We start from the raw sequence: 12,302 nt of genomic DNA on the forward strand, positions 1-12,302 counted from the left end.
CTTGTGTTTCATGTTTTGTTATGTAGTAGGCTCATATTCATGTAATGGGTTAATATTAACAAATGAGGAGATTTATGAAATAAAATTGGGATAGTGGTTCATAATTTAGGCTAAATAAGGGTTAAATGGAGGAATTCAAATGACTTGGAAAAATACGTCAATATTGAGTCAGTATTCAATAGGTATCGTACGTCTAACTCATGTGATTCACCCGTCACAAAAACTCACCTAAGATATCTGCCGTCACAAAAACTAACCTAAGATATCTGATTTTCATGATGGTTTGTGCAATATGAACCTCATGCAAGAGTTTAATTAATTGAATATTATAATTTTAACAATATTCTTCTCTTATGGATAATCATGGAGGATTTTGTTTATCTTATGCATTTAGTATTTGTGGTCTAGTTGCTTGATATCAGCATTCTGTAGTTATTTTTTACTATTATTATATGAAAAATCGAGTTGCCATGAGTAGCACCGACAAAAGAATCAACACTATAGTGTTTTTGTAATATCGCACAATGGTTTTTCCTCGGTTTGGCCGAGTTGGGTTAAGACGAGACGCAGATTAATAGAAGCGGTTTAATCGGGTTATTGGAGTGATTTTTTGTTTAGCCTAATAACACATTTTAAACTACTTAAATCCAATTGCAGCCTACAATTACCAAAATATGCTTAGTTATTAGTTTCTTCCTTTTTGGCTACTTAGTAACAAAATGTAAGTGACATAACGATCATTAATAAAGTTTCATTAAGAGGAATACATAAGAAAACATATACACAATAGTGAAAAACAAACACATGAAAAAGAAACACCTAACTAGCTTTTCCTAGTTACAAATTCTAAATCATGCTTCCCAACAACATTCACTCCAAAAAGATCTCCATAACATCTAAGTACATACCACCTTATGAATTCCTATACTGCACACCTTCTTGTTGACGATGATCCATCGAAGTAGATGAAGATGATAAAGCAAATTTTCTTTCACCATCATGGTGAGTATCCTTGTTGACGATGATCCATCGAAGTAGATGAAGATGATAAAGCAAATTTTCTTTCACCATCATGGTGAGTATCCAAGCTCAAAAACTCATTTGGGTTTGAACCTTCTGAATCAGGATTTTGATTAAGAGGGTGATGATAATTTTGATTATGATTATGATCATTATCACTTAGCTTTCCTCCCAAGTTCTTTGGATTAAAGAAAAGCTTAGCATCATCAGCTCTACCAGTAAAAGAGTTAAAGACAGACAAATCATTTGGCCAATTAATGTCAAAGAAAGAAGATGAAAGTTTAGCAATTCTAAACTGAAAATTCAAAGAGAGAAACTTTCCATTTATTCATAAAACATATAGATTCAAAGAAATAACAAACATTGTGTTTAGTTTTGTTAGAACTTAAAATGGGTGTTCACTTTGATATAAGCATTATTATTATTATTCACTTCCTATTGAAATTTGCTTCGACAGTTTTATTCACTTCCATATAGATTCAAGATAACTGAAGTAAGTTTCATCCAATGATAATGCATTATCTACTGCTTCTTTATGCGTGAACTCCACATAAGCTGCACTGCTTCAAAAAAAAAGTGAAATGATATAGAGGAATAGAAAAATCTTGAACTTATAAACATACATAATGTGTAAGAACATCTTAAACTTCTTACTGCCCTGTTATTGAATTAGTAACTATAACAGCTTTCAGTACTTCCCCAAATTTATTAAAATGCCGACATATGACATCTTTGGTAGCAGTAAAATGAAGCTGAGAAGATCAATATGCAACTTTAGAAAGTGAACAAGCTCTATTCCTGCCTAACCCCAAATGCATACCAAACCCATAACAAAGGAGCACGAATTATTACATTGCTGGCAAAAATGGTTTGAGAATCAACATCAAATAACAGACAACTGGTGGCACTTGAACCTGAGAACATAAAAGCTCAAGAAAATAGTGCAGCTTTAGATAAATAAATTAGAAATGACAAATCTATTATGTATTGATAAAATAACAGAAAAGTTAATAATATTTATGTCCTACACCAAAAATATATATTTTTTCATAGTCCTACTGTATGCAGGAAGCTTTGATACAACCGGGAGTTGATGAATGTGCCTTCTGAGTCTCTTTTAGCAAATTCAAAGTAGGTTTCATCTATTTACGACATAAGCTTCAACAGGAGATTCAGAAACCACAAACCTGTTGAAAAGTAAGAGTTGTGCTCATAAAAGATTAACCTATCATAAAAACAAAACAACAAATTTAGAATCAAAACAACTAAGTTAGAATTCGAAACCACAAAGTCAGGATTCGAAACCCTAAGCAAACCCTAACAAATTAAAAATGAAAAACTGAATAAAAAGGTTACCTTGTAACAAAATCATGTTGGTTTTTGTGAGAGACGGTGACTGATGGTGACAGGGAGGTTGGTGAGGTTGAGTCATTGTGATTGATGAGAGAAAGACGTTGGTTGATGAGAGAGAGACGGTGGATCGCGAGAGAAAAAAGTTGTGGACAGTGCTAGGGATTCAGACGAGAGTGAGAGACGAGGGTGAGGTGAAACTGAGGGTATTGCATATCCAATCGACACCGTGCAGCTAATGGGTATGGGCGGGCCCAGGTACCCGTGGTTCAGTTATTCTTACTCGGTCCGCCCATTATAAACCACCTTAAACCGAGTTAGTCACCCGTGGACCCGTTTTCCCGTGTTAAACCGCCTGTTTCTTTTTGTTTTTTTGGGTTCGGGTGGTCTGGACCGAGTTACCGGTTCTTGTCCATCCCTAATCCCTTGTCCATCCCTAATCCCTGTCCATCTAAATTTAGCAAAACCCTATCTCACAGAGCTCACTTGTTAAGTCAACCTGTATATTATTATTCTCTTCAATTTTTTTGCTCAACCTTTTTTCGATAGAAGCATCCTACTGTCTTTTACTTTATGAATAAAAGGATTTTTCAGCTAAACCGCCCGTTTCTTTTCTTTTTTTTTCGGGTTCGGGTGGTTTGGACCGAGTTACCGGTTCTTGTCCACCCCTAATCCTTGTCCATCTAAATTTAACAAAACCCCATCTCACAGAGCTCACATAGTAAGTCAACCTGTATATTATTATTCCCTTCAATTTTTTTTTTCATTTTTTTTTTCTCAACCTTTTTTCAATAGAAGCATGCTACTAACTTTTACTTTATGAATAAAAGGATTTTTCCGCTCAAGAGCATTAGAGTTCTTCAATTGTCTTTATTTTATTGAGAAGATTGACATCATAACAGTAAGGTTTTGATGTTTTTGGATTTGCTGGTTGTGTCTCGACATGGGGTTTTTTGTAAAACAAACCGGGTTTTGCGTAAAATAGATCCGTTTGCATCAATTTAGAGCAATCATTTTCTATTTTCTATGTCTAGGGATCAGATCAACAAAGATGTACCTTGAGTATCATCCAAATTCTCCTAAACAAATAATACTATTCTTTTAACATCATAACCTAGTTATCCATTGGAAAGCTCTGATTATCCATACATAATCCACACGATAAATTAATGGTGATTTAATTGGAAAACTCCTATAATCCACGTAATTAATCTATTTTCTTACCATCAAATTCCAATACAAGCCCATTTCAAATAAGCGATTCTCGCCTACAAACAAACAAACCGGGTTTTGCCGGATTTTGCGTAAAACAGGTCCAACATACATTTTCCATATAAGGGGTTTGCATCAATTTAAAGTTCTAAATTGATGAGATCTAAATCTTTTTCTTGCAACACATTTCCAAGAAAAAGATTTAGATCTCGTCAATTTAGAGCTTTCTCCAAGAAAACTGTCAATTTGAAAATCTCGAAAATATTTTGCATCTAAAAATCCTCTATATCTTGTCTTGATATTTGAAAAGCATATCATTGCAGAGTAACATTACTTCCTCATGATGATGAACTATTTTTAAGAAACACTTTAAAGATAATTTCAAAAGTGGTTTCAGATATGATTTTTTTAAAGTTAATCCTATAAGCCTATAAGAGAGTGTGATACATGATCATATAAGAGAGTGTGATACATGATCATAATAGTGAGTTCGCTATTGCATATCACTTAGCAAAATGCTTTCGAACCAAATATATATTCTCAGGAATATATCCCACTCAGATATATTTTGAATTCTCAGAAATATATCCCACTTAGATATATTTTGAAACTATCTTTAAAACGTTTCTTAAAGATAGTTCACTATCATGATACACAGGAAGTAATATTACTCTGCAATGATGTGCTTTTAAAATATCAACATACAGATAATTTTTCAGATGCAACACATTTCCGAGATATTTGAATTGACATTCGTCTTAAAGAAAGTTCTAAATTGATGATAAGATCTAAATCTTTTTTCTTGGAAATGTGAATCTAAGGCAAACCCCATATGGCAAATGTATGTTGGGTCTGTTTTGCGCAAAACCCTGTATTTTTCAAGAAAAAACCCATATTCAGGCTATAGTAGGCAATAATAACTTATTTAAAATGCGTTTGTATTGTAATTTGATGATAAGAAAATATTAAATCAACAATTTTCCATCAGATTTATTATGTGATTTATAGGAGCTTTCCAATTAAATCACCATTAATTTATTGTGTGAATTGTGTGGATAATCGGAGCTTTTCAATGGACAACTAAGTCATGATGCTCAAAGAATACTAAAATTTCTTTAGGAAAATTTGGATGACACTCAAGGTACAACATCTATACTGATTTGATCCCTAGACATAAAAAATAGAAAATAATTTAATAGCAATACCTAAGGCTAAACAATGTAAGTCATTTCCGCCTATTTTCTTAATCGATTTGGCCGGGTTGGGCCGGGTTATGAAGGGTTGCTTGTCGTTGAAGATCCTTGAAGAATAAGAAACCTAAGATGACCTAAAAGTCTATTCATATTAAACTAAAGATTATTACCTCCTCCATAGAAGTGATCATTATTCTGATCCTAATCATATTAAACCGTAGATTATTACCTCCTCCATAGAAGTGATCATTATTTTGATCCTCAACCATTCCAGGAGTGGTTGAAGGTGTTCTTGGACGCTTCAAGATAGACACTATTAACCAAGTGACAGGATCAAAACTTAATTATTGAATGTCTAAAATAATAAGCAAAACTTCATAATGTCTAACCCTCTAACACTTAAAATACTAAGAAAAAACTTCAGAACATGCTATCTTGCGCACTTAGTTACATAATTTTGTTTTATAAATACAATTTGAATTGCTAGGACACTAGTTACCATAATTTTGTTCAAATGAAGCTAAACAAGTGAAAAAACTAGGATGTGTAGACTTGTGATCTGTGGCAAAATTAAGGTAAACACATTTTTTTAGGATAAAAGGACAAAAAGAAAACCAAATTTGTAACCTTGATTCCGTGGGATGTGGGACAGGTATAGTTGATGAGGCATTAGCCATCCAACCAGCCAAATCATAGCATTAGTAGTTGCTGCGGCAGGTGGAAAGGGCTAAAGAAATAAATGAAAACAAAATATTCATTAATCAACATGATAAATTAAATATATAAGTGCAAGGAACCAGTAACAAGTAATCTAATCAACAATTAAAATCTCATGCAAAAGAGATATAGTATCTATATGTATCAGGAAGGCAGAAGCCACAAAAACTTCTTTCCATTTTCCATGCAAAGAGACCCCCCAATAAAGTATGAAGCAATTAGTCAGAAAACACAATAAGTTCTAATGACCTCGGTGGGCAGTCAGACTAGGTTGAAAACTTTAACCTGAATATTTATCTACTATTGTTGGTGTTTGTGACTTTGTGTGTTGTCGAGTCTAGTGTCAGTGTTTTACATTGTATATGACCAATTTTGTCTCAAATTTCTCCGTTAAAATATCTAAACTCACTTACTCAAAGTATTAAGTAACTATGCTTGCACAACAACCTTTATAATTCCAACAAAATCAGGCTCAGGAAACTCTTGCCTATCTTACATTCTTATTTAACTCATTACATTTTTCCCTCTCAACCCACAACATCAATCTGAACCTATTCTTAATCCCACAACATCAATCTGAACATACTCTTAATCAGTGTATGCAGAAACGAAGTTAAGACGTAAAAACTCTCGATTTTACGTTCCATTTACATGTCGTTGTGCTGCGAGTCTGTTGAAATCGTAAGGATAAAACTTGGTAGAATCGTACGATTCAGTTAAGCAAAAACATTGGGCCATCTGATATGCAGCCGCCCCATTTTTTTGGGTTTTTTTTTTAAAAAAAAAACTAATTTTTTCGGGTTGCATTAAAAAAACAGAATTTGGAAACGTGTTGGACCGCGATACTAGTATAGCAGTATATCATTATTATTATTGTCTCAAACCTAGAAAGAAAAACTTTTTAATGATTCGTCTTATAATAATTATTATTATTCTCTAATAATAATAATTATCATCCAATTCCTTTTCAAGCCTTATTAATTACTTGATTATTATAATTAATACAATATTCCTTGATTATTGTTTTAATTTTGAACTAAGTTTTTTTTATTGTTTTGGTTATGAATTTATGAATATAGAAGGTGAACTTATGAATTTTTTATTATGATTTAGAACTTATTTTCTTTATATTTGATTATTTTTTACATGTGTATAAAATTATGCATATATAAATATATATTTTATCAGTAGTAGAAACTTATGTTCCGTGCTACGGTTCTTGAGTCACGTTTTCTCAATTCTCTACCGTTTCCGTGTAAACTCTAGAGTTTTTTAACATTAAACTGAATAGTTGGAAAAAACAACAAATTTTCATAAACATCAACAGACACCACACAACAACACCTCCTAACATCACCTCAAACTTTCAATCCCAAAGAAGCTATCTCAATTGTATAACAAGCTGGAACGGGATCACGAGAAAACCGAAATCCTAAAATTTTCACACAAACTATTAAACTGACTTATAGACAAACAACGCATGCCAAGGGTGTGAGAGAAAAAGAATACCCCAAGAAGAAGAGAAGTAAGAGCACCATGCAACTCCCCTTTTATAGAATGACAAATATCAATAGGCTCCCCTATTGTGCTTAAAGGCATCTGATACAAGTTCTGAAATTCTGGAACCTAAATCAGGTTTGACTGCTGCATCGATCCATCCACCATGGTTATTCTTAAATTCATACCTACGTCACAAATAGTAAGATAAGAAAGGATTCATATTTTAAATAAAGGAAATATCTGCAATATCTAGAATATTAAGGATGGAGTAGTGAGCTATATACCTTTGAAGCAATCGCATTGCACTTGAAAGTGCAGCGAGTGATGGTATGTTGTATACTTGATTTGTGTTTTCTTCACTCATGAAATGTTTCAAACCCGGAACTTTAGGCTTCACATAATAATCACCAAGGATTTCATGCCTGATTACATCATCTGCAGCTGTGGATAGATACATGAACAAAAATTATCGGTTAACTAAAATTGGACAAAATAACATATAATTATGCTGAATTGATATCGAACATTTACCTCCACACAACTTTTGTACTGCTTTGATGACAGTATGTGGAACTACATAATAAGGAAGAGTCCAAAGCTGAACACAATCCTATGCAATGACAACCTGAGTAGGTCTAACAGGTGTGACCTGTGGAGATTGCAAAAGAAGTCTTTGGATCCCTAGCACACATCCTAGATGTGAATATGAGAATAAGAAAATCAATTCAGAGAATAAGGACTCAACAATTTCAGAAGCTATATCAGTTCCTGCTGCTGTATCAGTTCTAAAAATCCCACAATATGATGTAGGCATTCTTGCACTTCCTGCTGTATCAATTCCTATAATTTTAAGAACAAATTTAAATCATTAATCTCATGGAGCGGAAGAGTATCCTAACTTTAAAGGAAAAAACTTAACAGCACTACAAAGTATCAACTAAGTGGTGCTCAAAATAGCTCATGGAATGGAAAATTGGATGACCTAAAGAGAAATCAACAATCTTTGCACCACCAGCAACAGCAGAACCACTAGAAGATCCTCCAGGAATTTGGTCTTCTGCACCGAGTCAGAATTCGAAACAACGAAGTCAGGATTCGAAACCCTGAGCAAACCCTAACAAAACAAAAATGAAAAACCGAATAAAAAGTTACCTGGCAACAAAATTGTGTTGATTCAGTCATAAAATAACAAAATCCTCCATGTGTTCGGCAAGGTCGGTGAGAAAAGGAGTAGTAGTGATTGGTGAGAAAGACGATGACTGATGGTGGCAGTGAGGATGAGTTACAGTGGTTGGTGGAAGAGAAGGTACGTTTATCTGTTTAAAATCGCCCATTTCCCTTTTATTTTCTCTTCGAACCAAAGAGGTTGCAAGTGTGAATCTGAAAGAGAGAATGATTAGTGAGAACTGGACTAAGAATTCTGTGAGTAGTAGAACAATTCTTTCAAAATTGAACTAGATGCGGACGTACTAGATACAGAGAGAAAAAGTACCGTTGTGTTTCACATGTGTTTCACGCGGGGCTTGAGTTCTCCCAACCTTTCCTATCAAATACTAAAACCCAGGAGGAATAGATTTAATGAAAAATGAAAATGTATTGACAATTTTGCCCTTTTATATATTTTTATATAGAATTAATTAAATATTATTAATAACTATTTTTTCTTTGTTTTTGCGCTTATGTGTTTTTATATAGAATTAATTAAATATTATTTATAACTATTTTTTTCTCCAAGTTTTCTCGTTAAGAATGACAAGAATGAGGAGGATTCGAGCATTACATTAGACTAGATGCGTTGTCTTAGCGAGTATTCTGAAGGATACATTTATGAAGACTAGATTAGATTTATATTTGGCTTCACCTTTGAGATATCAATAATTATAGATTTTTTCTTTACCCACCTCCCTATGGGGGTCACCCCCAGCGAAAAACCCATTTTACGCCGCTTCGGAAATGCATTTCCGAAATATTTTTTTTCTAAATTTTTCCATACTTCGGAAGTGCATTTCCGAAAAAATCCCAAAAATTAGGATTTTGATTAATTCGGAGATGCATCTCCGAAAAAACAAAAAAAAATCTAAAAATTCCAAAAATTAATTTTAGGATATGAATTAATTTATATATATTATAAATTTGATATAATTTATAAGTAATAAATAATAATAATTATATATTTTGATATAATTTATTAGTTATGAATAATAATTATTATATATTTTTATTCTGATTCATATTTTAAAATTTAAAATTATTTTAATTAAAAAATTAAAATAATTTCACTTACAAAATGAGTTATAATTTTTTATTTATATATTTATATATTTATAATAATCATTATGTATTTACAAAAAAAATTAAAAAAAATGAGTGTTTTAATTTATATATTTATATAATAATTATAATAATTATTATATATTTATAAAAATTATTATATATTTATATAATAATTATTATATATTAATTATAAATATATTTATATATTTATATAATAATTATAAAAATTATAAAAATGAGTGTTTTAATTTATAATAATTATTATATATTTATATATTAATTATTATATATTTATATATTATATATTTATATATTATATATTTATATATTTCACTTACAAGATTAATAATTATTATTATATATTAATATATTTCTATTCTGATTCATAATTAAAAAGGAGATAATTTTTTATTTAGTTTAAAAAAATTAAAAAAAGATTTTGTCTTAATTTTATTTAATGAATAAATTTTATATTTAATTCTATATAATTCAAATTTTACTTATGGAATTAAAATGTTTTTGATTTATATAAGTTAGTAAAATAATTTTTAACTTTCAAATAGTTTAGGATGTTTTGATTCACCTTGATTTTATTGATTCACCTTAATTTTATTGATTCACCTTGATTTTATACTTATTAATTGTATTGATTCACCTTGATTTTAATTTTTTTAATAATTATTAATTATTTCGGAAGTGTATATGCGAAACATTCCAAGACCAATTTGGTCTTGGAATATTTCGGAAGTTCAATTCCGAATTCCTCCAAGGGGGGTGCGTTCGGAGATGAACTTCCGAAACACCACATTTTCTGAAAATGTAACTTTATTTCGGAGATGCATCTCCGAAATCAATATTTTATATTAAAAAAAACACGTTTTCGGAAGTTCATTTCCGAAAACACCTTTTTAACAAAAAAAAGTACCTTTTCGGAAATGAACTTCCGAAACAAGGGGTAGTGTGGTAAATTCACCGGAGGTGGGCAAGAAGGTTAGGAGGTGGGTGAAGAAATTTTCATAATTATTTCTGGATTCTTAGAATTAATTTTGACGTGTTTGATTGATCTCGAGCAGAATTGATTATGCTTTCAAGAATTGATTCTACTTGAAGTTAGGATTTGTAGCTTTTTATCAAACATGTTTGTTGCCCCTTTAGAGTGTATGTCGAAAATTTGATGGTGTTATTGTATCCCGTTGTTTTTTAAATTTTGCATCTTTGTGTAACAGTATTCAATTGTATGTGGAAAGAGTACCCCTTGTACTCAATATCAATGAATTTGCTTAGAAAGAAAAAAACGTAATTTTTACACTGAAATTTATTGTTCAACTCATTTTTGCAAGAATTTCTTCAAACATAAATCACTTTATTTTCAACTCATTTTTATCTAAAATCAATTTTACATAATCAATTAACTCTAAATCAATTTTTTTACCACAAAACCAAATGCACGCTAGGATAGTTGTTCCAATGCTTTCGACCACCAACATATAAATGAGTTGTATTGCAAACTTAATACTCCTCGTAACATTTTTGTCTACTTTCACGTTTTTTGTTGGGTTTAATGTAAGTTTAAAGTTTTTTTTTTAAAATTTAATTGTTATGCACTATCAATGTAAAAAAATTTACACTATCGTTACATCACAACCACGTGTAAAATTTCTTTACTCGTTAATGTATTCGAATTAAATTTTTCTTTTTTACTTTAACCATTTGAATAGACTATCTAATAGGTCTCTCACTTGAAAAACTAAAGTTTCTTTTTTCATCTCAAATCAATATGAACTATTGGATTGAAAGATTTAATGGTATATATATATATATATATATATATATATATATATATATATATATATATATATATATATATATATATATATATATATATATTAAATCTTATGTTTTTTTAAATTAATAAATCTGAGGTTTCTTTTAAAATTAATAAGAATAACTTTTCTTATTTAAATTGATAAATTGGTAGTTTTTTAATTAATAAATCAATTTTTATATTTAAATTAATAAATTTGATGTTTTTTTAAATTAAAAAAATAAATTATGTGTATATGTTTTAATTTTTTTTAACATTAAGAAATCTCACATATTTTTAAATTAATAAGTATGACGTTTTTTATTTAAATCAATAGATTGGAAGTTTTTTTAACTAATAAATCAAATATTTTTTATTTAAATTAATAAATTTGTTGTTTTTTAATTTAAAAATAAATTATATGTATATAGATAAAGAAGCAGTGAGTGATAACCAAGGGAGTCAAACATATGTACCGTCGCCGCCTTATAAACCACCAATTTCATATCCGCAAAGGCTAACAAACCAAACAAGACACCAAATATAAGAAATTTGTAAAGGTAATTGAAAAACTACTCGTTAAATACCCTTCACCGAAGTTATCACCCAGATTCCTTCATATGCTAAATTTTTGAAAAACATCTTAACAAACAAGCACAAGCTTGACAGATCCTAAACCATTGGAGTGCAATGTGATTGCTGAGAACAGATTAGCCAAAAAGAAGAAATATCCAGGACGTTTTTCTATACCATGCGTTCTTGGAAGACATGTTATTGACAAAGCACTTATGGACTTAGGTGCAAGCGTAAATTTGATGCCTTTAGCTGTTTGCGAAAGATTAAACCTAAGAGATATGTAACCCACAAGGATGTCCCTTCAGTTGGTTGATCGATCAGTTAAATATCTTATAGGTAAATTAGAAGATATTCCGATTAGAATCGGCCAACTCTATATTCCTACAAACTTCGTAGTAATGGACATTAATAAGGACGACGATATTCCTATTCTTGGTAGGCCATTCTTATCAACTAAAGGAGCCATGATAGATGTCAAGAGAGGAAAAATGACTTTTGAAGTAGGTGACGAGAAAGTCGAGTTCATCCTATCCAAATCTCTGAGAGCTCCCGTCATAGATGACTCATGTTGTGGTATTGACATTATCGTTGAATGTATCAGAGAATTGGACAAGGAGGAACCTATCGATACAATAAACTACCCTTTACACCTATAA

General features: G+C 30.8%; 2 protein-coding genes across 2 annotated transcripts; one reads left to right on the plus strand and one right to left on the minus strand.

Annotated features, from left to right (window-relative positions):
* Nucleotides 1-529: 529 nt before the first annotated feature.
* LOC131597666 (amidase 1-like) lies at nucleotides 530-11,576 on the minus strand. The gene is made up of 8 exons (XM_058870350.1): nucleotides 11,547-11,576; nucleotides 8,485-8,545; nucleotides 7,975-8,049; nucleotides 7,609-7,832; nucleotides 7,535-7,565; nucleotides 7,277-7,433; nucleotides 7,002-7,177; nucleotides 530-5,502 (listed from the first exon to the last, which is right to left on the minus strand). The coding sequence occupies exons 1-7, from the start codon at nucleotides 11,574-11,576 to the stop codon at nucleotides 7,060-7,062; spliced, it is 696 nt and encodes a 231-aa protein (XP_058726333.1). The 3' UTR covers nucleotides 530-5,502; nucleotides 7,002-7,059.
* Nucleotides 11,577-11,939: 363 nt separating this feature from the next.
* On the plus strand, nucleotides 11,940-12,302 carry LOC131597667 (uncharacterized). Its single transcript, XM_058870351.1, has one exon. The coding sequence runs from the start codon at nucleotides 11,940-11,942 to the stop codon at nucleotides 12,300-12,302; it is 363 nt and encodes a 120-aa protein (XP_058726334.1).

Source organism: Vicia villosa, linkage group LG4, assembly GCF_029867415.1.
Source record: "Vicia villosa cultivar HV-30 ecotype Madison, WI linkage group LG4, Vvil1.0, whole genome shotgun sequence".
NCBI classification, from domain to species: Eukaryota; Viridiplantae; Streptophyta; class Magnoliopsida; order Fabales; family Fabaceae; genus Vicia; species Vicia villosa.

What these genes read in the sequence shown, in the direction of transcription:
- LOC131597666 (XM_058870350.1), bottom strand. Translation starts at nt 11,576, where the DNA reads ATGAAATTGGTGGTTTATAAGGCGGCGACG. An exon ending in TGGTTTATAAGGCGGCGACG is followed by an intron (nt 8,546 to 11,546) that starts GTACATATGTTT and finishes CCTGGGTTTTAG; the next exon opens with TATTTGATAGGAAAGGTTGG. An exon ending in GCAATGCGATTGCTTCAAAG is followed by an intron (nt 7,178 to 7,276) that starts GTATATAGCTCA and finishes TTTGTGACGTAG; the next exon opens with GTATGAATTTAAGAATAACC.
- LOC131597667 (XM_058870351.1), top strand. Translation starts at nt 11,940, where the DNA reads ATGTCCCTTCAGTTGGTTGATCGATCAGTTAAATATCTTATAGGTAAA.